At 45.4% G+C, this 26,157-nt stretch overlaps 1 protein-coding gene across 1 annotated transcript in view; it reads left to right on the top strand.

The window, feature by feature from the left end:
* Window positions 1-2,176: 2,176 nt before the first annotated feature.
* MSN (moesin) overlaps window positions 2,177-26,157 on the top strand; it is a 46,175-nt gene continuing 22,194 nt past the window's right edge. The window contains exon 1 of the mRNA XM_088527430.1: window positions 2,177-2,282. Within this exon, the coding sequence (XP_088383556.1) occupies window positions 2,271-2,282 (12 nt within the window). The 5' untranslated portion in view covers window positions 2,177-2,270. The remainder of the gene's footprint in view (window positions 2,283-26,157) is intronic.

The following is a 26,157-nucleotide window of genomic DNA, read 5'->3' as shown; positions in this document are numbered from 1 at the left end:
CTTCAGTTTCATCATTTTTATGAAAAGGAGTGGATGTGAAAAGACACCTCGATATTATGAAGGAACTAGGGAGTGCAATGTCAAGGAACGGGACTCTCCCCTCATTTATGCCCTGATAGCACTGTAATGAGAAGTCCTCATAGCGCTGCTTGAATTCAGTGGAAACCCTTATGCTTTGCATTGCAGGGCTCAAACCTGGCATGGTGGGTGCCCTCTGTCACTTGTTTAAGTCATGAACAAGTACCTTTACTATTCTGGATTTCTTCTGTCCATACACATTTCTGTAAGAAACAGGGAAACCTTCCATGGAGCAGTTTTGTCTGGTCCAGCCCAAGAAAGACTCATTTTAAACATGATAATCAGAAAAGGACAAAAACAGTGTAAAACATGCCCTTAGGAAGTCTGTGACCTTATGTTTAGACAAGTCACACCAATTTACATCACTGAGTTGAACTGGTGTTATTTTTCTGGAGTAGATCCAGCATAGGGATTCTAGTTTAGGTGAAACTCTCAAGGTCAGATAAAGCAAACATAGCAGCTCAGGGACCCTGTTCCCACCTCATTCCAGGTGGACACAGTGCTACTCCTTATTACTCTCAGTCGTATTACTCCCAGTTTACCCTAGGGTGAAGCAAGGCCCTGTCTCTTATGGACTACATTTTTTTTAATAGAGTGAGAACATGTCTGCATTTTCTCTTTCTCACATATTGCTGCATGGTGAGGAAACACCACCCTGCAAAGCAAATCAACACATTTTATAAGTCTCTAATTTAAAATTTATTTGTGTTATTTTACATAGGCTTTTACAGCAATATTATTCCTTGGGGCAAAAAAAAAGGAAACTTCCTTTCTGCAGACTGTGAGGATTTAATTTATTTACAAGGCACTTTGAGATCCTCTGAATAAAGTGCAATTTTAAAAGCTATACAAAGTATTATTATGAATCTGATGTCAATTCCCAACATGCCTCAATTTAACAGTAATCCCAGCAGAATCATCTAATCAAATTAAAGAAAACAGTTTACTCAGCAGGAATCTGTGCTGAACTGCCTCATAGATCTCAGCTTGCCCCTTTTCCATTTTATAGCTGAATTTATGTGTTTTTATGTTAACAAAACCTTCATTTATTCACATTCAGGGAAGAAAGTCCAGCTAGTCTAGCATGATCGTTCCATGAACCAAGATGTTTTAAAGATATGAAAATGTTTAGCAGCTTTGGCAAGAAAATAAAGTTCAAGAATGAATTAAAAAAAAAGATAGGTTTCTACTTTCCTTAAAACCAGAGACACATTGAATTTATTAAGAACATTTAATTTCCTTCTACTGCACAAAATTTGTTAACTTTTATTTTATTTTATTTTATTTTAAAGATATAGCTTCTTGGGAGAAAATAGGATTAGGGTCACTGTTTACAGGATGTTCAAAGCAGCAAATGAGAGGAGATGCCTTTTAAAATCCCTGTTTAATGTTGAATCGTCATCTTCTCCCTGTGGCTCCAAAACACAGATGGCATGAGGGGGTTTGGTGAGGAGTCTGCAGCTGGTCCTCAAGGCATTTCAGTATGTGAGTTTGATTGTTCATTTATACCCTGTAATTACATGGGTAAGGTACATTACAGGTCTGGAGATGAGGGGTTGTTTTCCTGCCAAGCCTCAAGAAGCCACAGCCCTTCTATCTCCGGGATGCTTTTAAAACGCCCGAAACAGGACGTTTAGCTAAGCAACGCTGCAAACGGCCGTAAATAGGAGCACCATCACCCAGCACCCGTGGATCAGGAGATTGTGGGCTTTCCTCAAGCATAAATCAGACTAAATGAAGGGCAAAAGTGCATACCAGTGCTGCGGCCTTGCTTTTATGCCTAGGAAATTTGAAATGTGCAATTCGAATCGCAAACTGAATTTGAAAATGCGATTTGAAAAGTGTGACGAACAAGGACATTTTGAGGTCTATTAACACGGCACTTTTCTCAAAGAGCAGCAGTCCCGGTAATCCCGGGTCCGCAAACGCGCGCAGCGCTCCCCCGTTTCGGGCAGGGGGAGGCTGCGGAGGCCGCGGGAGCTGCCGCCGCCCCGCGGCGGGGCCGGCGCTGCGCGGGGGCTGCGCGGCTGCGGCGCCGGGTGCGGGCGGCCGGGCCCGGGGCGGGGCGGGCGCCGCCCGGGGCGGGGCGCGCGGGCGAGGGGCAGCGCAGTCCCGTTAGGAGCAGAGAGCAGCCCGCAGCCATCCCCGCCGGTGCAGGAGGACAGAGCGGTTGTGCCCAGCCCGCCGGGAAGATGCCGAAGACGGTGGGTGCTCCGCGCCCGGCCGCTGCGGGCAGCGGCGGCCCTGGCCGCGCCCGAGCTGCGGGGTCGGTGCCGCGGGCGGGCGGCGGGAGCAGCGCCCGGCGCGGCCCTGGCGGCCCGGGAGGCGGCGCGGGGTGCCGGGCGCGGGGCCCGTGAGGCGCCGCGGGGCCCGTGAGGCGCCGCGGAGCGAGGGCCGGCAGGTCCGGTCCGGCCCGGCCCGGCCCCCCGGGGCCCGGCGGGGAGCGGCGGGGGCGCGCTCGGGCGGCCGCGGAGATGCGGCGGGCGGGGCGGGGAGCGGGGCTGCCTCCCTCCCTCCCTCCCTCCATCTTGTGCTCCCGGCCCTGGCCGGCCGCTTCCTGGCGCGGCGCGATCCGCGCAGCCCGGCGGGCGGCGGCCGGGCCGGGCCGGGTCCCGCTCCGGTTCGGGGGCCGGGCGCGGCCCAGCTCTGCTGCGCTGCCGCCCGGCCCGGCCCGGCCCGGCCCGGCGGTGCTCGCTAGCGGCGCGGTTGTGCAACTCCCCCCGGGAGGCTGCCAGCCCGCTCTAAAATGTCGTCTTTCTGCTCGGTGAAGAGTGTCTCCTTCCTCCCGTCCCTCGTGGCCGGTGCTGCCTTCTGCCCTCCTTGTCCAGGAGCTCCTGAGCTCATTGGCGTGCTCTGAACTTGAAGAAGTGTTTTAAAAGCGTGTTGGATAAAGCTGTTTAAAACATGGTGGGAATTAATTAATTGTATGGCAACTTCTCACGAGCTCGGTAAAGATCGCAGCTTTGGGGTTTTCGCAATTCAGAATAATTATGAGTTGCCAGGGAGCCTTGTCGCAGCTTGACTCAAGTATTTCTTGGCTGGAGAGATCTCGGTGTTTCAGAAAGCCTTGTCAAGTCTGTACTTGACTCTCCCCCTCCTAGCAGAAGTTTAATGACTAATAAGTACTTTTTTTTTTTTCTTTTCTGTTTTAATCTATCCTGGTTGGGATCAAAGAATTGATTCTTGCCCTTCATTGATAAAAACAGAGAGGAGCCAGCTGGAAGGCTCTGGATCTTTCCTAGCTAAGAATGATTCAAAATGGCTTAAGAACATCTAATGTGTAAGCTATTACTCTAGTTTACACTTTTTTTTTTTTCCTTTAATGCCCTACAACTGAATGCTGGAATGAATCCACCCTGATTTTTTTTTTCCAGATAGTTTTGATTCTGCCACTTTACAATAGCTAGTAAGTACCTGCCTGACTTCTGTTTTTCTTTTTGTCTTAAGCTAGGTTGTTGTGTGACTTTGTGTTTGCTTAAAAACTCAGCATATTAAAGGATATTAACCCCACTCTTAAAGGCCAAGAAGACAATGTTTTGTGAAACTTTAAAAATGTGGTCTCTTCAAACATCAGTAATGATCAGTGTACAGTTACCTCTTCCTAAAAAACAAAACAAAAAAACCCCCCAAACCCAACAACAACAAAAAACAACCAATGGAAGCAACTCAAATGTGGGACTTCTGTGTAAGCTTCCACTGAGATCTTTAGTGTGTGTGGCTGTGATGAGCAACTTCTAGTGCGAGTTATCAAAAAAGTCCTGAGCTTGTTGCAGAGCGTAGCGTGGGTCAGGGTGAGCCCAAGAGCTGGGTGCTAAACCGCAAGATGCTGGTTGTGCCCCACATCTGGGGCACCCTCTGAGGCCTCTGGTGCTCCTTGCAGAGCAGTTCTGCTTTCGGAGCTCGAGGAGATAAAGAGGTTGGACGGCTTTACTGTGGGTCCCGTGCTCTGCAGCTCCAGAAAGCTTTTTGGATGTCTGTGTCTGCTGAAGTATGGAGCTGAAGCCCTTCTCTTATAAAAGCCAGTAGCTTTCAGTTTCCTGCCTCATACGCTGTAACTGTAAATTCTACTGAAATATTTTAAATGTTACTTCTTGCGCTGTGGTTTGGAGGAACAGGAAATGCTGGCATAACTGTGTAATCAGTTCTCTATGTGAAAGAAACATGGCCACTAGTAAGCTAGCTTAAGATTTGTTAATAGCTACTTAATTAGCAGTAAAATACAAGTGACTTTCCTTAACCAGGGTCAAATATGGGTGAAACTTGAGTAGTGAGCGGTAGCTATATGTAGGCTTCATCACAAAAATAAATCCATTGTGGAGAAGACAGATGGAGGAAATGTTCCAGAGACCAGTGCTGGCTGGGCAGGAAAAACATTTGTCTAAAGTGTTCAGTACCTCTTATCACTCATCTCCCCAGCATAGAGAGCATGCCACTGAGTGCTGCTTGGGCAGAGCAGCAAAGCGTCTTGACTTCTGAATCACGGGTCTTCACTAAGCCAGGCTAAATGCTAACACATCTAGCTAGAGAGTGCTGGTTTGACAGAGATTTGGTCAAAGCGGCCCTATGCTTTGGTGCACTACTAATAGAAATCCGAGATTAACTCTGGTAACCTTTGAACTAGTGGAAAATGACTTTCTGCTGTGTAGCATGTTTCTGGAGATTGAAGCACGGGGGTTTGGCTGCCCGAGTCTGTGTAGAAAGTCCATCATGAACAGGCCCACGGATCCGTGCACTTTCTGCAGGACGGATCCCCCTCAGCTTCATTATTTTATCTAGGGTGCCATTGTTGGTAGGCAACCACCTCCAGTGGATAACTTCTTACCCACCCCGAGATGCCTGTGAGATCTAAGCAGCTAAAACACACAGGAAAGTCCATGAAATTGCCCCTTCCTCCCCTTGTCATGCAGAGGGATGGAAGTTGTCTTCAGTGCTAAGACACCTCCTGTGAGGTGTCGAACTCTGTGGAGTCTCTGCTCCAGCTGAGAAGTCCCTTCCTTAGCCATGAGCGGGCTCAGCCTTACAAACCGAGTGGGTGCTCCTGTTGCCCATAAGCTGTTTTGGGCATGGCAGAGCGGGAAGCCACATTCTGTCTCAAATCCCCATAGAACTCAATGAGCTTCTGTGCTGTAGCTGGTCTGAGCTTGTAGTTAATTGCCTGAGTTTATTCCTCCGACTTCACAAAAGGAAAGTCCAGCTGGTGGGAGGGAAAGCGACCTTTTTGGTACCAGTTGTATCTGTTTAATGAACTGATATTTTCTTGTATTTTTAGCTAATACAGAAGGACTGTTTTCTCTATCAGGATTCACTGACTTCTATGTGTGAATCTGTTGGCTTAATGGCTAAAGGGGTGGCAGTGTCCCTGGGCACTTGAAATGTGGGTATATGATCTTTATGAAGTGCACATTCAGTTCTTAGATGTCCTATTGCTAGAACTTGAATAGTTCTGTTTTAGGTGTTGAAGTTCTGACTCACTGGAGAGAAATGGGTTTAATCAGACTTAATCTTTTGAATACAGCAAGCTTCAAGTTGGGGCATAATCAGCTTTGAACTCCCTATATCTAGAGAAATAAATCTGCTAATATTCATTTTAGCAGTCTCCAGGTTTCTAAGGCAAAGTATTACTGCAGAAAATATCAACTTTTACAAGTATGAGGTCTGCAGCAAAAATTGGCAAGATCCACAGATCTCAACTCTTTGAAACTAGCTAATTTTTTAATCTTTCTTTTCTGCTGTTGCTTTTTTCCCCCCCTTATTTTCAAAAATATAGCAGTTAGCCATTAGGACTTCAAAGAGCTTGTCTGCAGTTTAAAGGGATGATCCTGGTTTTCCCAGCGGGACTGCAGTTATCTTGAAGTGTATTTTCCTCTGTTCTTTGGAACTGGTGGATCCTGGTAGAGAGAGGGTTATAGAGACCCAGGCAGATACCCGAGAGGAGCCCTTGGATAACTGTTTTTTAATCTGTAGCAACTTGCTAGGAAACCCTGCGATAAGATGATAACTGTGTAGCATTCTGTTGAAATGTTCAGGTGATCTTTTGTGAAGTCTGTAGCGGACTTGGAAACGGACAGTCATGAGATCCATGATTTGAAAGGATGGACTTCTGGTGTCTTGGATTTGGATTCTGTTGTGCTATGAAGGAATAGTAGAAGCATTCCAGATGTTTTTTGTCCCATCTCAGATCTTTTAGATGTTGTGTCTCCCTTCCTCAGCACAAGTGTGGCAGCCCTAACTGAATTTGCTTCCTGAGCTAGCGCTGGTTTCAGACATCAAAGCTTGTCTAACTTCCATCGCTTATTGAATTGCAATAAAAAGGTATGATTCAAAGAGCTCAGAGTTTGCTTGATGAAGTCATCTGTTGTGCCCCACTCTGGGAATTCCCTATGACTGTGCTTCATAAGAGACAGTCATCAGAACATGCTGAAAGTCCTGTGGCTCCTGGTAAACTGCCAGACTGGCATACAGTGAATTACTGATAACTTTTTACCTCACCTGGGATGTTTCAAACTAGGAAAGGCCTTTATGCTGTGGTTTCTATTGTACCCATGAGCTTGGTTCTTAGATGCTGCAAGAGTAACAGGGGATTCTACCTCTTGTATGGGCAAATTGTAGTGGCTGTACAAAAAACTGCTGCCTGGTACTCATGGGCTTTCTTTGCTGAAGTTAAACCAGGAGTTAAAAGAACACTGCTGATAAACTTAGTGTTCACTTTTACCCAATGATATGATACAATGTTTACTTTCAGGAGAAATATGCAGGAAAGCTTCATAGGAACTTGTGAGCTTATTGAAGTAGCTGAGAAACAGATAAATCTGTTTCTGTTGTTCTTTAAACTACGTAGCGGCACCTGTGGGCACCATAGGTACCCATTAGGTAGGTTTAGAGCCAAATCAGTGCAAATCCATATTTAAAAACACAAGCAGCCAGATGACACTTCCTGCAAGTGTAATACACAAGTCAGTCTGCTGTCAGGAGCAGCACTTCTACCTTAGGAGCAGTCATGAAGTCTCTCCTGGTTCTTGGGGACGTTCTTTGGTCAGCTGTGTGCATGTGTGGGGGGGAAAACCTCTCTGTAGTAACTGGAAAAGTTGTCTTATCAGCTATAAACCCCAAATACTAAAACTGTAGGGTAGGCAGGGCTGCTCACCACTTTAAGCACTTGAAGCAAGCACATGGTTTAGGGTTTGTGGTAGCTTTAAAAGATTCAAGCAAATAATTTTATTTACTTCAGAAACAAATCTTCCATTCAATACATGAAGGAGGCTTTTCCTACCTTGTCTTATATAAAGTCTTGTACCAAATTAGCAGTGTTGTGCAGAAAGCATCAGTTATAGAGGCCTCAAACTGCAGTGAGCAAGAACTATTCTGAGCACCAGAAGTGGATTGGCAGTCTCAAAACTCTGTTCTCAAAATTCTTAACATGGCAAATTATTAGGGCTAAGGGGATTTATCATGCTGGAGGTTCTATCAAATCTAATATGTTGAGTTCTTTCTTTCACTTTTGGCTTCTTGATTTGCCTCTGGAGGCAGTTGAGCCACCTTGATGAGGTGTGCATTAACAAGGAAGTCCTAGGGAAAGCTTTACATCTCCCACTTCTACTGTAGAGTCTTGTGGGAAAACAGACTGATTTCTGGGACTGATCATCACTTGCTCCTTGCAAATACCATGATCCCTAACAGCACCAGACAGATCTCTCCTCGGAGCTGTGGGAATTGCGGTGCTCTCCTTGTGGTGTCTCTGCCTCCTCTGCTCACCATTGTAGCCTGGTTGCACTTCTTGCTCCTCTAGCCAGGATGCTTCACAAGATGTCTTAATATGGACTCCCTTTGCTGGCAGGAAATGGCATTGCTGCCTCTGGAGACAGCCGTCTTGTTTTGTGAGTAATGTCTGGGGTGAGTGAAATCCTCTTGTGCAGGGAGCTCTGAAGTCCCTAGGTAGCCACATGTATGGCAGCTGGTGAACTGAAGTCTGATGACTCAAAAACCTTCTGTCCAGGCTTCCTGTGGCACTGGGCGCGAGGGGCATGGGAGGATGGGGCAGGGCAGGACCCTTCTTGGGCTGACAGGCTCTGCGAGTCCTCCTGGACAGCCCGACGCTGCTCAGACCGACTGACGCTGCTCGCAGAGATTTGCTGGGGAGAGGTAGCTCTGGCCCCGCTCCAGCTTCTAAAGGAAACTGACTAAAAGCTTCCCCTGCTGATGACGTCACCTCCTGGACTCCTTCCTGGCTTAGTACAGCTCAGCCTTATTTGGCTTTTTTTTCCCTCTCTTCTGTGCAGCAAGAGGCCTCCCTGAATTTGCTCAATAAAGCTGTTGTTATCTGTGCTTAATCACCGCTCTGCGGGCTACAGAGGGGTCTGCCAGAAAAGGCATCCGAGAGCGCAGGGTGCTGCTGCTTCCCGCCCAGCTGTCCCGTGCGCCTGCCTGCTCCGGGCCTGCTCCGGAGAGCAGCATCGCCCTCCGAGGAGAGCTCTGCTGCTGCAGATGCACTGTGGGAAGAGAGGAAATCCCTCCCTGCCCAGGAATAATCCACTGCAATTAGCTGATGTAAATGAAGAACGCTCGCATGCAGCCACTTAATTGCTTGCTTTTTCCCTAGGGATGTTTGGAAACAGCAGGACTTTGCATAGTGCAGCTATTAATGCTGCATCAGAGAAGTTTGTTTTTATCCAGCTGAAACTTCTAAGGCAGACTCAAGTCCTCTGGGTTTACGGGAAGCTTCTTTTTGAGGTAGACCTCTTCCTGGCACTTCTGCTATGGCTTTCCAGCTGCAGCACTGAACTGTTCTGGTAGTTGTGGGCAAAACCCCACCCTTCGGACTACAATAGCAAATGCTGATGCTTACTGCAGTGCTTGGTAGACTGTGCTGCAAGTATTTGGCAGTGGTGTAGGAAAAGGGACAGTCATTGGCAGGCTTGGCAGTGATAAAACTACAGCATGAGCCGCAACTGTCTGCAGACTTAAACTGAACTTGCAGGAGGTTGGACCTTATATTTGAAAGAAATAATTATAGTGGCAAGTGATCCATGGTGGCATGGTGATCTAATGCTGCTTCCTGCCTGCGCAGCTATGAAGTGATGTGTTCACTTTGAGTGTGCAAACGCCCAATGGAGCAGTGAAGTAGTCTGGAATTCCTAGCATAGGTAGAGTAGCTTTTTCAACTGGTACTAAAATGTGGAGGAAACTCTATTTTAAGATTTTTTGGAATTCCTAGCATAGGTACAGTAGTTTTTTTCAACTGGTACTAAAATGTGGAAGAAACTCTATTTTAAGATTTTTTTTTTATTGGTATGACTTTGTCAATTATTTTTTAACCTCACTTCGCCTGCTCTGAAACTGCAGCTGGCCTGAGGAGCCTGCTCTCAAAAATGAAGAAAGGAGGAGCAATATTGTGTCCTCAATTCACTTCCAGGTTAAGAAATAATACTTGAAAATACTGGGCTTCTCTTCTGTTGGCCATTACTAGTTAACCAATAACTACAGGCAGAAGCACAGACGTGCCTCTAAAGGAGGAAAGCTCTGAATCTGGTTACCTCCTCAGAGAAATGTGAGATGAGGCAAGATCTGGATTGCGGGCAGAAGAGACGCAGCCTCCTGGCTCTGTGCAGGGCCAGAAAGGGTCGGTAGGAGGGTGGCTGAAGTTAATGAATCAGAGCAGCACTCTAACCACAGTGCAGGTGGGTTTTGTGCTCTCGTGCAAGCTTACAGGACTGCTGGTCCTGGAGGAACACCGTCTTCAGCAGAGCCACGGAGTGTAAATGCAGGGTAGCCCAAATTGAGCCTGATGTCAGTGTCAGGGGATCTTGCATGGAGCATTCTGCAGCTCTGCTGCTGTGTACCTTCCTGTGTGCTACAGATATTTCCTTTCCAAGGGGAAAAACTGGATGGTTTCCTGCAGCCATGAGCCATTTTTATTGTCTGTCTGTAAATCACTATTTTTTTTTTCCTTTGGTAAACCCTTATGATTCACAACTTTCTTGCTGGATTGGGAGATGTATTAAGGTGGGGAAGTGACTAAGCTGAGGAAAAATCTGCTCTTAGTCTGATCAATCGTTTAGTAACACGACCTAGTAAATGTACTTGGTTTCATATGACATAGTCTAATAAAGCATCAAATTCTGGGCTAAATATCTCCTTGGTATATCTTTTAAAATTTGAGCTTGATTCACCAGTGTAAATGCTGTGCTCAGTTACAGTGCAAAAACTGAGATGCCAGACCGATTGCTAGGATGAAGTATCACTTGAAGTTGAGTATGCGTTCCCTCTCTGCTTCCTGGGAGGTTGGCTTTTTTATGTTTTCTCAAAGAATGATTATTATTTTATTTTTTTATTCACCTTGTGAATATGTTCTTATAGAGTAGTAGATTTTTAAAAAGAAAACAAAAATCCTATAAAACTGTATTTATTACCTTAATATATTAAGTGTTTTCTCAGGAAAACTGCTGGATGGACAACTGGTTACTGGATGGACAACAGGATTCTTGTTGTTTCATTATTTTTTATCTATTAAAATTCCGAACTTGGTTTGGTTGTAGGAGGATCATAGATCATAGGACTTGCAGACTGATAACAAATGACTCTGAAGGTGCCTTCTGAGGAAGTAAGGCAATTTACTTGCTGACAAACTCAAGCAACCTCAGATTACTCAACGATAAAGTAATGATACAGAAACCACACAACACTTGAGGATCTAGTACATCCTCTTGACGAAAAATAGTTATTCTGTTAGCATGGCAACTTACTGTGCAGCATTTTCTGTAGCTAGAAAAGATAGAGATGAAGGGATTTGGGCATACATGCTAAGAGTAAGGGTTTACTTAACGGTTTGGTAAGCAAGTGCTTTGGTGAATGGTTGGCCTGTTAGTGCACAAGTAAGAGACACAAGTCTGTGTATGGAGATCTTTAGAAACACTTCCTCTTGCGCGTGCAACCCTGCGGAAGTTGGCCAATGGGGTTATCTGCAGTAGAACTGACTTTAAGAACTGGTGGTTCAGGTGCATTGCTAGCCTAAAAAAACACTGCTGCAATAGTGGCTCATGGTCAAAAAAGAGAGTCAGCAAATCCAAAATTTTCACAAAAGCATGACAATAAATTTGCATAATTGTTGTATGAAAGTATTCTAAACTGAGTTTGGAGTTGGAAGAAAACTTCTTACCCCTCCTTTAATTTTGGAGAAAGATTTACCTGCTCTATCCTGCACACTGCTGCATCTTTGGATGGGTGGGAGGTTTTAACTTGAGAAATTTCATTCTATAATAATAATAATAAATTCTCTGTTTAGTTTGTTTGTAATATGATTCTTATTTTGTCTCTCTGAAAGAAATGGGGTAATATTGTTCATCAAAGTCACTATTTGGTTGATCAGACTTACAGCTGACTACTAGAACAGATCTTCTGGTAACTGCATATGTCATGAAAGCAAAATTGCCTTAAAATGTTGATTTGTTGAAAAAAAAATTGCCTGTATTGTAGTTTATAGTGCAGCTGAGACACTAGAATTCTCAAAATGTCCACAATAGCAATGTGCAAAATTGGGGCATGCATTTTTTTTGTTGTTTAAACAACAGCTGTTCTCTCAGGATGGTACCAGATGCCCCTCCAGAAATAGACCCCATTACATTGGTATGTTCCACTAATTTTTGTTTGATGGTGCCCATTAATGCAGACTACCCAGTATGTGTAATGAAGGGTAAACTAGAACAGCAACACCTTTATAACTGCTATATGTTATGTACCAATTGTGCAGATAACTGTGCTCTACCTCAGACTTACAAGCTCCAAAGCTCAAACATAGGTGGTTATATCATAGGAGCACATAAAATAACCAGATGTTGGCATATATGCTAAGGAAACTTAATACTCTCAATGTATACTTTTCAAAAGTGTTTGAGTATATTCTCAATGTTCAGAGCTTTGGCTGTTGCTCTCTTTCCTGAAACATCAGGATCTGAGATTGCCCCAAGACAAGAAAACTTCTTCCTATGTCTGAGAGCATCCTGTCGAGACAACTATATCATTGCACTATCTGTGTCTTCCACCAAGGAACACTTGACAGCTGAACATGGCTGCATTAGTAAAATACAGAAAGCAGCTTAAAAACAGTAGAATGGTTATGTGCTGGGCAGTATTCACTGTTCTCTGGAGAGCAGAAGCTGCTGAATGGATGAACTGGATATTATGCACGACTGCTCGTTTTGTGAGCTGCCTCAGTGTGTGCCATGCGTATGGTTCCTAGCAGTTGGGATAGTGTGAACAGAAATGGCTAATACTGCTTCTAATACCTGAAAGCTCTAATTCTGTGGTCAAGTAGGTGGTAGACTTTGGGAGAGTCCTTCTTTAGCTCTAGAAGATATTATATCATTAAAACAAGAAAATACCTGAATAAGCAGACTTCTAGCCTGTAGCTCTGTAGTACTGCCCTGTTCTTGGGAGATGGACTGTAAAATGCTCCTTCCTGGAACACGGAGGGAATGGGCTTTCGTTGTTGCTGTAATGTTAGTGTTTCACCCCCAAGGCAAGCAAAAAACCTCTCATCTGAACTTCATGTTCAAAAAATCAGTGTTTAGGGTTTTATGAAGTCATTTTTTTTTATGTTTAAGTGTAGCACTAAACTTCACTTTAACCAATACTGTACAGTCTTGGAAGCAATGAATACTAGAAAAACACCTCCTCTGACTGACGACTTAGAGTTGCTCTTTTTTTGCATGCTGCTGCACGTGTTACAGGCTATATGAAATCTCTAGATGCTTCTATCTTCTGTACTGATGGGCAAAGTGTATGCATAGGATGTTGTGGTGACAGTCATGCATGCAAAATTCACCGCCTCCCCATTTATTTATTTATTTTCATTATCTTGCTTGACAATTTGTTACCAGCATCTTGGGCTGAGTGCCAGCTGCAAGTTACATTTCATGAAGCTTGTGTTATATAAATTGTGAATATCCTTTGGCACACCCAGTGATATAAGATGGAGATCTCTTTCAATTGAGGAGGCATGTTAGTGTTTTCAACATTGCTATAGTGTCTGTCTTGAATGTATATACCAAATTACAGAATAAACTGACTGAGTAGCTTCCAAATCGCACAAAGATCAGAGCACTCGACTGAAGATGAGATGAAGTTCTGAACAGTACTTGTTTTAGCAACATACACAGGAAACATGATGTTATCTTAGTGATTGTTCTGACAAATGCTAAATAATCAAGCATAAATCTGACTGGAGCCTGCTCCATTTCCCCTTTGCTGCTGATTTTTGAACAAGTGTCGTATGTTGGGTTTCAGCCTTGCTCAGTACGTGGCTTCTCCTTGCTTAAGTCTCTTGTCCATAAGAACAAATGCAGCTTATTCGGAAGTGACCAGCCCCTCAAATTCCTTTAAGGTATTTTGGATTGAAAATTCACTGAAATCATAGTTTGCTTTTCAGTCAGCTGTTTTTCTTCAGTTTCAGGGAGGGATGTTTTCCATTATGCTTTTCCATGCATCTTGCTATTGTGTGCTGTATTTACTCAGTTCTTTCAAGTTACACCTATCTCTTCCCATCTCCAAACGCTTTGGTGTCAGGAAAGTTTGGATAGGAGACTTCCAGTGAGATATAATTACAATATTTTAATGACAGCTTAATTTGGCAGTGTTTATAATAATAATTTGACAGTTTTTGGGAGGCTTTGGAAATAATTCAGATCTCGGAGGAATAGGAAGTCATGTAAAAGAAGTGATTTCGGTGATCTGCCATTCCCAGAGGGAGAGGGACTGTTACGTGTGTTCATGTGAATCCTTTTGCTTTCACCACAAGCCTGCACAAGACAAGCAGCTGCCCTTACTGTTTGCTTGCTGCTGAGTTGTGTTCAAGTCATTTCACCCAACCTTGTAACAAGGGTCGAAACTGTTTTGAACAGGCTTAGCTGAACAGTCAGCTGTTGTTGAAAAGGCTGTTGCTGAAGAGAACAGCTCTTTTCAGGGAGAATACTCTGAAAGATTAAGGGAGGAAACTAACTGGAGTGGAAGGGGTAAGCAAGTGCTTTCGTATCTTCAGAAGTCTTTTTTCTTCAGTTGATTTGAGGCCGCTGTGAAAGGTGCTCTGCCTGAACATGGCAATATGATTCAGAATGCTACTTATTCCTGCACCTGAAATAGTCAAAGTGATACCTGCTACTATAGCTCTTTCTTAGCTGGTTGGTCTCATTATGCCTGACCTTTACATTGTGTAAGTATTATCTGTTCTCCCTTCTGCAAGTTGTAAGGGTGCTGTGTAATGGCCTGTACTTAGAAGGATGTTATTATTAACAATCCTTCCTTAGCCATGGGGATTGCTAGGCGTTTAGCAGTCTCTTCGTTTCTAGATGCTGAGTGGTTCCTGAAGAATAGCAAGCTTGCTTTTCAAATAGCCTGATTTCAAAGTGATGTACATTCAGGGGTGTATGACAGTGTGGAACAGCAGTGCATGTGTAACTGCAGGCTTTAATAAACTAGATCAACTTTTCTGCATGTTTAGTCTCTTCATGGCTTGTTGCTGCTGGAAAGGGGAAGCTTTGCTCCTGTGTGGTCCTGCCTTGTGCTGGCTCCACTTGCCCAGCTTGGTGATGGATCCGTTCCCTTTTGCTGTCTCAGCAGAAAACTGGGTTGTTAACATGGGCATGTGTGGCTGGACTGTGGAAAAGTCTCACCAAGGGTTTTCAGTGAGTACCAGAATGAGCACAAAGGACAAAATGGGGGTGCCTGGGAGTGAGGAAGTAGTAGTTGTTAGATTGCTCGGCCTATCTGGTCTGGTTGCACCCAGAGCCATTTTACCCTTCCCCTCTGTATCACTGGTACCGTACTGATGTCCTTGTGTCAGTGCAGTGAGAAGGACCAATGAGCTGATTCTGTTGGGAAGAATAACACAAGGGTTATTTCAGCCTGATTCCTTCTCCGTGTTGTGTGCCCTGCGGCTGTCAGTGCCACTCAAGGTGGCAATGGGAAGGTGCAACGAGGTGCAGACAGGCCCTTTGCCAGAGCTCGTGGGGCTGTGCTCTGCTGTGCTGGTCCCATGCTCTGGGGTTCCTGGAGCAGCTTGCCCCATTCCCGAGCCTCCTGACACAGGGGACTCCGCATATCCCTGTGCTGCGGTGCACTCCATTAGGAAAGCTCAAGTACCGGATCTAGACAGAGCTTAAAATAAAGAAGGTACTTTGGCAATCACAAGTTGATCTTATAAAGCATGCCCAGTCCCAATAGAGCTATTTAAAACCTGAAGTAGTTGGGTGGAGAGGGAAGAAAATGTGGGTGGGGAAACTTCAAACTTAGGGGGTGGGTTAAACAGCTCAAATCTCTCTCTTTTTTTCAGGGAAATCCTGCATTTTAGGGAACTGCGACCTAAATAGAGGCCAAGAGGCTGCCACTCCCAAATGACACCCTGTGCTGAAAGGAAATTGCAGGATTTGTCTGGCACGCCAGCATGATAAACTGAAAATCACAGGATGATGAAACACTCTGTCCCTGCCTGCAGCAGAGCCTGGAGGGCTGCACAGCCTGATGCCAGGTCCTGCTGCAGGCTGCGTGCCAGGTTCTCCATGCCTTGCTCTGCCCCTGGCGCTTGCGGCCTGGTGCTGTACCCGGGTGCCTGCTTGGCCATCGTCAGAGCTGTGCTCTGCAGCCCTTCTTGCCGTCTGTGAGCTGAAATGTCATCTGCCTGCTGTCTGAGGGACAGAAAACCACATGCAGCAGATAGGCAGCTTTCTGGCTTGCCCAGTCGTCCAGACACTGGCATCCCTTGGAAAGGCAGGATTGCTTGTGCCAGAGTCCTCATCCCTCCTCCTTGTGATGCCTGGTGCATAATGTGCAGGATTCCTGAGCCCACTGGGGTTCGTGTTTGCTTGCTTTGGTGCTCTTAAATCCAGAAGTTACCTTTTTAAAAGCTGCTTCTAGTCGTAAGTGCAGCTGGAACCCTTTATGTGCGGTTAACTTGTAATTTGGGAGCCCCAGATGTTTGGTGTGGTCGTGCTGCCCCTGTGTAGCTCACACTTGGCTTGTTAACTTACTGTCTTGATCTTGCTTTTAAGCTGCTTCCAGCAAAATAGCTCCTTGTAGCTTTGGCAGGCATCCACTGGATGCTAGATTTGGAGAGCTCCTGGGCCATTTGGAAAAGAATCTTGTCTGCTTAACCTCTCATCCTGTGCCTTTGCAGCCCATGCAAAGCACTGGGAAATCCCTCAGCTTTGGGTGAACCTGGGGAGGGAGGAATGAGATTAAGTTGAGTTCAAGCTAAATGAAGGATCTTCTTGGAAACCCCGAACTGTTTCCAGTGCCAGGTGGTGGTGAGAAGCGTTTTGGCAGCTGAGCTACAGCACTGACGTGCAGGCAGTGTTTTTGGGGAGAGAGGGGGAGGAACCCCTTTGCTTGAGACCTGTGGTTAGCACTGCCTGGGAGGTGCCTGTGTTTCGGATGTGCCCACAGCCCTCCTGACAGCCTGTAAGGCTTCAGCAAGGGTTTGGTTAGGCTTGGACATGAGCAGTGTGGCTATACCCATGTTACTGAGCCTCAGCGTCTCTGGAAAACGCATGCTGCTGCTTCAGAGAATCCCACCTTCTAATGGGCATGCAACAAATGGGTATTAAAAAGCCTGAAAGCTGCCCAGAGCGTAGAGCTTGAATGGTGGTGATGGCATCTGGTGGGTTCTGCTTTGAGGTTTTGCTTCCTAATTAAAATACTGTGGAGGAAGAGCTATTTTTTTCCTTTTTTTTTTTTTTTTAAATGTACTTCTGCATTTTGACTAATAAAAGGTGTTTGTTCTCCTTAGCCCAAATAATTCTGACAAAAATAGTTATTCAAAAGGTTCTTTTCAAGCTGGCTCTAAAGAAATAGCAAATGACAACATTAGGGTTTGGAGCAGCTACAGGAAAGTTAAGGGAGGTGCGGGAGGAATCTATTTATGAAGGAGGAAATGACAAAAATAGAGGAACTAACCCATTGCACAAGGCTGTGAATAACTTGTGTAATAAGTGACATGCAAATCCCTGGACTTGACTGTAAATCTGGGGATCCACCCATGGCTTCACTTACTGGCCCAGTACTTTTATTTCAGCATTTCTTGTCATACTGAAACTCCTTTGCCCTCCAAACAGGGTGGCAATCTGGTAGCAGCCACCCTGATGTTAAAACTGGTGCTGTTGGAGGAAGTGACCAGTTACTATCTGCTAGGCTGGAAAGGAAGGAATTACCTTCAAGTAGTTTTAACTTGGAAACTTGTCATTAATGACTTTAATTCTTGGAAGCCAAGATATGTGTGGGGGATAGGAAGGGAATTTCCTGTCTACTTTATATTTATATATATATATATATATTTGAATGACTTTGTAGTAATACCCTTATAAAGCAGAACCTTTATTCCTGAAAAAACTGCCTGAGACCCCAAATCTGGACACTAAATAAATGAGATAGATGATGTTTTTGGAGTTCTGAAATTTTAAATAGTCTAACTCATGAAGAAGCACTGGTGCAATCCAGGGTTTTCATGGCTCTATATTCTTGTGTTAATAGTATGTGCTTGCTGGTAGTATTGGAATAAGACACCTCTCTACTGTCAAGATCCTCCCTGTGGCGGAGGGGAGGGAGTCAGAACAGTGCAGAGTAACTCATCCATGGCCCTATTGCAAACAGGGGTTGGTAGAAAAAAGGTTGGAAAGTCTGTGCCTGTTTCTGCCCTTCTAGGGGTGGTCATGGTCACTCGTAGCCCTTGCTGCAGCTCTGGAGTACAGCTTGGGTTCATGCACAGGTTTGCTTTCTCCAACAGGAGGCTGTTGGTGCGGTTTGCTTGTGTTTGCTGATACGCCTCTTTACATAACCTCTTCTGCTTTTGTTAACGTCTTGCACTCAGATCTCGTGTGCAACTTGTCCGCTCATGTTCCTGCCATGTTAACTCAAAAGAGTTTTTTGACTGTATAGAATATGTAATTTCTTAAACATCTAGTGTTTATGTTGCTGGGTGTGAGTGTAGAAGTCTTGCTCTTCAGCTTGAAGAATACACAACTATGGCAAGAAGATCTGGGAAAGATTTCTCAAGGGAATCTGGTCAGTCCACCAGCATGCTGAATTGTAGTTGGATGTGATATGTATCCTAATCTAATTGCACTGAATTTTGCCTTATAAAAACAGCTGGTGGATATTGAGATGGTATTTCCATGAACCACTGAAAGAAGTGAAGGAAACAAGGGGAATTGCTTCCTCATGTCAGGAGGAATACGCTTCTCAAAATCCTTTGGCCAAGTATCAACCAGAAGAATAGAGCCTTCAGGAGGTGGTCAAGCAGGGGATTAAGTAGGTGGTAAACATTGGTCATTAAAACAGAAATTCTGCAGTTAAACTTGCAAAATTGCTTGCTAGCATTTCTTGAACAAACTCTCCTACAAACTCTCCTACAACTCTGTTTATGTGGGCAAGTTACTTGCTGTTTAAATTGCAGCTTCCAAAATGGTGTTCTGCAGTAACAGCTGAACACATGAGCTAAAATCTGCTGCTTATTTTGAATCTAATTAGTAGCTTGAGGGGAAAAAAAATCTATACTTTTCAAGCTCTGCATGGGACAGACACTTCAGTTACCAAGTGTTGGAGTAGGTGAGTTGCAGTTCAGCTCTTAAAATAATGACCAAGCTGCTGTAAACAGCTCTCCCCCTATCTGCTGATGATACTAAATCAGTGCCACAAAGATGGGATTTACTGTAAGAAACGCGCAGAAAACTTCTGCAGGGGCAACACCTGCCTTGGGGCCTCTGCTGAAGTGAGATAAGTGCTGGAGGTGTCACGGACATGTCTCATTTCCTGCAGCCCGGCCCTCCCTCCTCCACCCTTTCTCAGTTCAGCTTCTGCAAGCAGGGTCCTCCAAGCTGTGTGTGTTCTCGGTCTTGAACGCAGCGGCTGTGGCTCACTTCCTGCGGCAGCTTTTTAACCCCGCTGCTGTCACACTTCTGGTTCTTCAGAACTGTGTGAAAGCTGAGCTTCTTCCCCTATGTGCTGTCTTGCTCAGGCTTGGAGCAGCCCAGGGAGGGGTGCAGGGCACAGCAGGAAGGGAACTGTGTCACATGTGGCTCAGCAGTGGCTTTGGCCCCAAATCTGTGCCCTTTACAGGGAAGGAGTAGGATCTCACTATCGAAAACCCAGTTGTACTTAGCCAGATCACCTTCCTGGCCTGTCTCCTCAGTGCTCCTGAGGACAGGGCTGTGCAGTGAAGCTGGGAGAGGCCGCAGTGGTGTGCATTGGGTTGGCGTGTATTGATGTGGAATAGGATGCATCTCATTGCACTATTACGGGCTTCAGGGCACCCTAGAGTTATGAACACTTGTGTCCTTCTGAGATGTGAGCTCGAGGGGCTTTCTCCTACCTTTCAGTTTACCTACCTCTTGCCTTAAAATAAAAGAAAGCACTTCTGCAAGTGGATCTGCTAATGCACATGATGCATGTAGGGTAGAGCAGTATATTGCATATGTGGTTGCAGTGCTCTGCCTATCAGCTGGTGACTGTACACTCACATTGGATCATGTTTGTAGGAACGCTTTGCCTGGCCATACTCCTGCTATTTCTTCTCCAGATCACTAAGCAGCATTAGGTCTTTCCAATGGAAACTGGAGGATGGTACTGGCTCATCATGCCTTTGTGCTAGAGTGCAGTAATACATACTGCCTTTGTGCTAGAGTGCAGTGATACATACTCTGTAACATGCTGGGTCTACAGATTCTCCTAGCCTTTTACAAGGGTGGTGAGGATACCAGAGCAGGGCAGCAAAAACACTTGCTGCTAAAGCTCCTAAGTAGAGCTTCTTTCTGTAATTCCAAACTGCTGCTGTTGATGTCTCTACATTTCTGTAAGTTTAGTTTTATAGCCGTGAACTCAAGTTTCCTTCAGCAGATGCCTCTGTACAATAAGCCTCAGACCTATTATTTCTTGCTGAGTCAAGACACTCACAGCTGGCATTTTCCTTGCCCAATGACAGCTACGTGCCTCCTAGTTATGTAAAGTGGTCTCACATTTACAGTGTTGGGCTAACTTAAAGGGGTGCTGGGTACATAAGGTGCTGTAACCTCTAGGAAAGACACTGAGCTACGAAGTCCCTTGGCAGTTCAGTATGTTTAGAAATTTGGTCCTTGATCTACAGCAAATTGTCCTGTGTTACTTCTAAAGACAGAGCACATACAGAGTGTTGAGGCATGTTTATAACTAGCATATTCCTGAATGGCACCGTCAACTGAAAGTCTGTTTGTCAGAAATAAAGTTAAAAATAGCTCCATCTGAGTAACTGACCATAACCTCTGCCAAATCAACTTAGATGCTGGGGGGTCACATGTGCTCTGGGTGTCCCTACTGGAGCAGGGGGGTTGAACTAAATGATCTCTAGAGGTCCCTTCCAACCTCAACCATTCTGTGATTCTGTGAAGGAATATTTTTATAATGTGTATTTGTAGTGTAAGAGGCTCTCTGAGTGCATTGGAGAGGGACAAGCCCCTCCTTTCCTATATCATGGTGAATGTACTCAAGATGGCATGATGTGGTGGGACAGCATGTGTGGCCAATGTGGCTGCCTGTCCTGCTGGATGAAGAGTGCTGTGCCCTGAGTGGAAGGTGGGAAGGGCTGCCCAGGTCCAGGCTGCCTTGGGAGGGTTAACGTTTTCCTTGGTTGGAGGCTTGGGTATCCTGCTGCTGTTCTGCTCCCAGAGGAGCTTAGGGGTATGAAAAGGTCCTTTAAGACTGCTGGAAGGGGCTTGGTTTAATCAAACATAATCCCTTCAGAAATTGCAAGCACTTTCATATGACCGAGTCCAGCCTTGCCTGGTACACGAGAGACCTGGGACCCTCCTCAGAGGAGCACTGCTCTCGGGAAGCAGTCAGATGTCTGTGAGTATCGTGGGTGCTACTGGGGTCTCGTCTCTGGTGGGGCAGAGTTAAGGGGTCCTGGTGAGCAGCTCCTGCTCCTGCTGGTACGTTGGGTGGGCAAGGTGGTGGCATGGGGTGTGCTCATCACTGGGTGTGAAGTGCCAAGAGCATCTACCCTCTGGAGATGCTTGGGAGTCTGCAGTGAGGTTAGTGGAGCCGTTCATTGTGCTGCTGTTGGTCTTGCTGAGAGCCAAAATAGGGCAGATTTTTAGATTATTAGGCTGCCTTATAAGATCTTGAGTTTCTGATGTGACTTAATTGATCTTAACGTGTTTCTCTGGTCAGAGCTGTTGGCACTGCTGCATGGTGTTGGTCTGGTATCTTCATCTGCAGTAACTGCTGTGTGAACATAGGGTTTGTTAGATGAAGTGTTGTCCTGGAATTTCTCTTCCACTTGCTCCTCTTCTGTGACAGTCAAACAAGTGAAGTCTTATCTTTTCCCTAATGTGGTTTATGCTGTTTTCTCAGGCCGTTATCTGGTTGATGGCATAAACCTGGGAGATCCTATCTGGGGCATGAAGCCTGCAGACTGGCAGTGTGTAACAGCCTTCTGGCATTTGGGAAGTCCAGGGAGCAAAGAAACTCTAGTAACTCAAGGTCAGGATTTATGGAAGTGATACACAGTTATGCTGACTCTACCTGTTATTCTGACATTAATTTCCTCATGCTGTTCCTGGCTCAAAGCTTATGACAAACAATTATCTGTTCTACCTCCAATGCTGTTTGGCATACTGGAGTACTAGTTCCAGCAGTAACGGCTCTTGTTTAGTATGATGATATCAGTCTTTCCTGTTTGGCCTCCCACATACAGCTATAAACCGTCCCCTTAGCAAGTGGCTACAGCAGGTTATTAATAGAGTTCATTCAAAGATGTGGAAAATAACTGATAACCATTGCTGCTAATAAAACTTTGTGAGAATTGCAATGGGGCAAAAAGCAAGACTGGAAGGTGTACAGGGAAAATTAAAACTTCTTAAAAGATCTGTTGCATGTGAGCTTACCCGTGGCACCTCTCTCCTGGTGTGTGCAGGGCGCTGCTGCTGGAGGAGGAGGTGCTGCCTGTAGCTGGTGCAGGCCCTTGCACACCAAAGGAGCTTTCTCTGCCTGCAGCACTTGGCTCTGGGCCGTGTCTAATCCATGCAAAGGGCCCTGTCTGTGCAGGGGGTCTCGCCCTCACACAGCACTGACCTTGGCAGCAGGAAGCTGCGGTGTGCTGTGTAGGGATGATCTGCAGGCCTGACTTACTGATAAAACAATGGCGATTCCTCAAATAGAATTATTGGATTTCTGGTTCTTTCTTGGAGGTGATGTTATGAAATGAATCAGTTGGTTGTGCTTTTTTGTTTTTGTCTTTGTTTTGTTTTCCCTGAAAACTTAGCTTACTGAATGTAAAGTTCCCTATTGAAATATTTAATTTTTTTTCTAGTATATGAAGTGCAGTTCTGGAAGCATTTCATGCAATATAGTTAGCTCTGCATGCAAAACATTAAATGATAATGTAAAAACATTTGAAGCCTCTTTAGAGTCCAGCTACTAGGATAAAAATTCTGGCGGTTTAAGAGCTGAGCAAGATTTCAAGGGTGGCAGACGTTTGAATGCAGTATTCACTATACTATAAACACTAGGAAAAATGAGCTCAACGGGTTGCTTTAAATAGAATTTCAGTTGAACTTACTGAATGAGGATAGAATTTTTGGTAAATCTGTTATAGGACCTCCCAGATTTCATCACTAACGGTACTTCCTGAACGTTGAGAATTGAAGACAAAAGTTTACTAAGAGCCAATTTTGGAAAAGGGTTCTGTACTAGCAGTGGGACCTCGTGGTTTGATCAGTGGGGGAAATGTCTCTTATGAGCAATAGGAATAACAGCTAGGATCAGAAGTGTGTGCCTTTCCCGTCCAGACTTGGAACAGGAGTCGTGTGTACTTATTGTCCATATTCTGCTGTGGTGGCGATCGTGCCAACAACTGCCCTCCTTCCTGGAGGGGCTCGCAGGGACCGAGCAAGCCTGCAGGACAGCCCCTATCTGATGGGCTACACTCTGCAGTGCTCCAGCTCAGTTCTCCTTATGTGTTTTCCTGGGAAAATAACCAGGCTTTTTGGTTATCCCTTGCCTTATTATGGGATGGGGAGTTGGTGCCTGCAGAGGATGGGGTTGTTGCCATGACTTGGGAACAGCAGTTTTCTGTTCCCATTCTGTTACTTGGAAGAAAGTTTTTCTTCTGAGCTGGAACATTTGTAGCAGGGTTGTCTTCCCAGCTGTTCCTCATGGAGATGAGGCAGGTCTATGCCTGGTCCTTCATAGATGCTAGGGTATTTAGCCTAGGAAAACTTCTTTTGCACTTTGCATTTCTAAGTAATCCAAATGACTAATGAATCTTGAGGCTATTCCTGCTCAGAATGAATACTGATGGTAAACTAGAGTAATGTTTTAAAAGCACTTCAGGAGAACAACTTGGAAGGGACGAAGCAAATGGAAGACTCTAAGCTACAGTGGGCCTGGATTACGCTGGTTTCTTCCCGTATAGTGCTTGTCTGCTGCGTGTCTCGTGGAGCCTCACACAGGGTGGTGCTCAGCTGGGAGTGCGTCAGTGAGGCGGCTCAGGAAAAGGGAGGCTTTGGAGGAGAGCGAGTGCCGGTGTCGTGCCCCGCCAGGGAGAGGTGGGCAGCATCGCGTGTCTCCCAGTGTGCAGGCTGCCCTGGGAGCTGCAGGCAGGACGTGTGCCTGTGGTGGTGGAACCAGCTGGCCAAGGTGGTCCCTGGGGGCCTTTGAGAAGGAAGCTCCTTGGTTTCTTGGCCGCTTTATATGCGAGAAGCGGCAGTCTGGATTTTCTGTACCAGCTCTTGAACCAAAACAGAACAACCTCATTGAGGTGCATCTGCCCTGAGGTTTTGTTTCGCGTCTCTTATCAGCTGGCTGGGAACGGAGAGCGGTGCCTCCCACCACCTGAAATGGGCAATTGTCGCTATGCCTTGCCAAGCCACAGCAACTAGCTCAAAAAACAGCTTAGCAGCATATGGGGGGAAAAAGTTTCCCTGTGTGCTGTTTCCAGACCAGTGAGGTTTACAAGACTCGGCTTTCAGCAGCCTGCTGCTCAGCCCAGTGTGCACCCGGTGCTTAGATGTGTGCAGGGCACGCTGGCCCTCGCTCAGCCCCTTGACGCTTGACATCCACGCCGCATTTAATGCGCCGCCGCCGGGGTGCGGTCCCCTTTCCTGCGGTGTCTTGTGCGAGAGCTGAACAAGCACAACCCAACTGGCCTGTGTGGTTCCACTTGGGGCTTCGCTGCTGCTCCTCGTCCTGAGGCACCACGGCCGCTCCTGGGGACAGCCTGAACACACAAACCAGAGCGCTGTCACTGCCCAGGTAGCACGAGTGTGTTCCAGTGAGTGACAGCAAGAGGACTCTGCTTTGTGAAGGGGACCTTATCTTAAGTCTTATATAATTCATGTAGAAATCCTATTGTATTCTGTAAGAATGTTTATTGAAGCAGCTTTATTTTAATTTTTAAGATCTGGTTTGGAGTTTTCTTCATTTCCACCATGCTTAGATGTTTAGTGTTAACATCTATGCCAGTGAGTTAGCAGTTTCTGGATTTTATCCTTAAAAAGTGCAGCGTAACAACTATTTTCCTTCCTTGGTCAGTGGTGCAGCAAAAGTGGCTTGGATGAAAAAGAAAGACTTTAAAATAAACAATCAAGAAATAACCTGTTGCTTAATGTCTTGCTTAGTGTAACCCCTGTCATACCTTTAAGTGGCTCACAGACACCTTGGCCCTCCCTGGTGTGCCTTCTAGGCAAGGCAGATGGACAAACCAGCAAACAAGCTGTGCAAGGGACAACTGCTAAGTATAATTAGCAAATTTTTTGTTCAGGGAGCCCTCAGCACTTCTAGCGAGTGCTAAGATTCCTGCTTCACCAAAGCACTGTAAAATCAGCTAGTTGTCAACAGCTCCAGCACGGGTTGAGAGACCAGTTCTGACAAGCCCTAGCAAGTACTTCTAAGGCCATTGGAAGTGGCTGGTTTGGAAATAAACCTGGATAGCTCCTGAGTTTAGGCTGTTTGCGCTCTCCTTACTACTTCTGTGGGATATTTTTTCTTGATTCTGCTTCATGTCAAAAGGTTCAGAGAGCTTCAAAAGCTACTTATTCCTGATCAATCATCTCCTTGCTCCAACGTTTTCTAAATATCCCTCCCTGCTAAAATCAGAGCTGCAACTCTTTTTGACTTCAGCCTTGCTGCACTAAGCCTACCTTTAACCTCTTGGAGAACATACTTAGGTTTGTCACTAAACTCCAAGCAAGAACTGCCCCCACTTCATTGCCAGGGGATACCAAGCCCCAAATAGTGCTGTCTTGTACCAGACTTCAGTGGGCTTGCCAGGAAACGTTGAGATATATTTGGGTGTGGTGGTCTGCCTGCATTGGACTTGGTCTTAGCTAGTCCTTCATGTTTATGAACAAATTTAGTTAAAGGTCCTTTGCATTCTTCTGTCTTAGTAAAATAGATGAAATCTGTATGAAATTTGCCAGAAGAAATAGGGGGATCTGAACTGGCTTGGCTGCTTTCATAGCAGTATTGGGTGGTTCCTTGAATATTTCTCTGCTTACTCTTGCTTTTTTTTGGTCTCTAGTGTCATGTGGTTAAAATCTAGTCTAAATTTGAATTTGAGTTATTCTTAGCAAAACTGTCCACAGCCTACGCCTTCTCTGTCCCCCCCACACAAGGAAGAGAGGGCTTGTAGGGAGGGCTAAGAGGATTGATTGCACTGAAGAACGAACAAGTCAGGATTTGGTGTTGCAGGCTGCTTTGTCTGTTGGCAACGATGAGAGCTATTAATGTAGGGCCTGTATGCTGGGGATTGGTGCACCAGGAATCTTGTCCACATAACTCTGTTTTGAAACTCTGCCTTGATGGAAAAGCGTTAGAATACAGTTTGTACTAAAACTATTTCCAGCCTGTACACATAAGTTGTAAAGCATTCTTTTTTTCCTTTTTAAATTGATAGGTACAGAAATAGAAATAAATAGAGTATCTGACAGCCTTAAAGTCAGCCTGATCAAAATTTAACGGTCATCTCTGTTCTCAGGCTGGAATGTTCCTGTCTGCTTCTGAGGATCTGCAGACATTTCCCAGCAATACCCAGGGTTTGTGAATAGAATCAGCTGTGTTTTAAACCTT

The sequence above is a fragment of the Tinamus guttatus genome, unplaced genomic scaffold, assembly GCF_059628265.1.
Source record: "Tinamus guttatus ecotype Peru unplaced genomic scaffold, ASM5962826v1 Tinamus_guttatus_pri_ptg000287l, whole genome shotgun sequence".
Taxonomy (NCBI): Eukaryota; Metazoa; Chordata; class Aves; order Tinamiformes; family Tinamidae; genus Tinamus; species Tinamus guttatus.
Note: the sequence above shows the minus strand (reverse complement) of the source record. Positions and strands in the feature narration are given on the sequence as shown.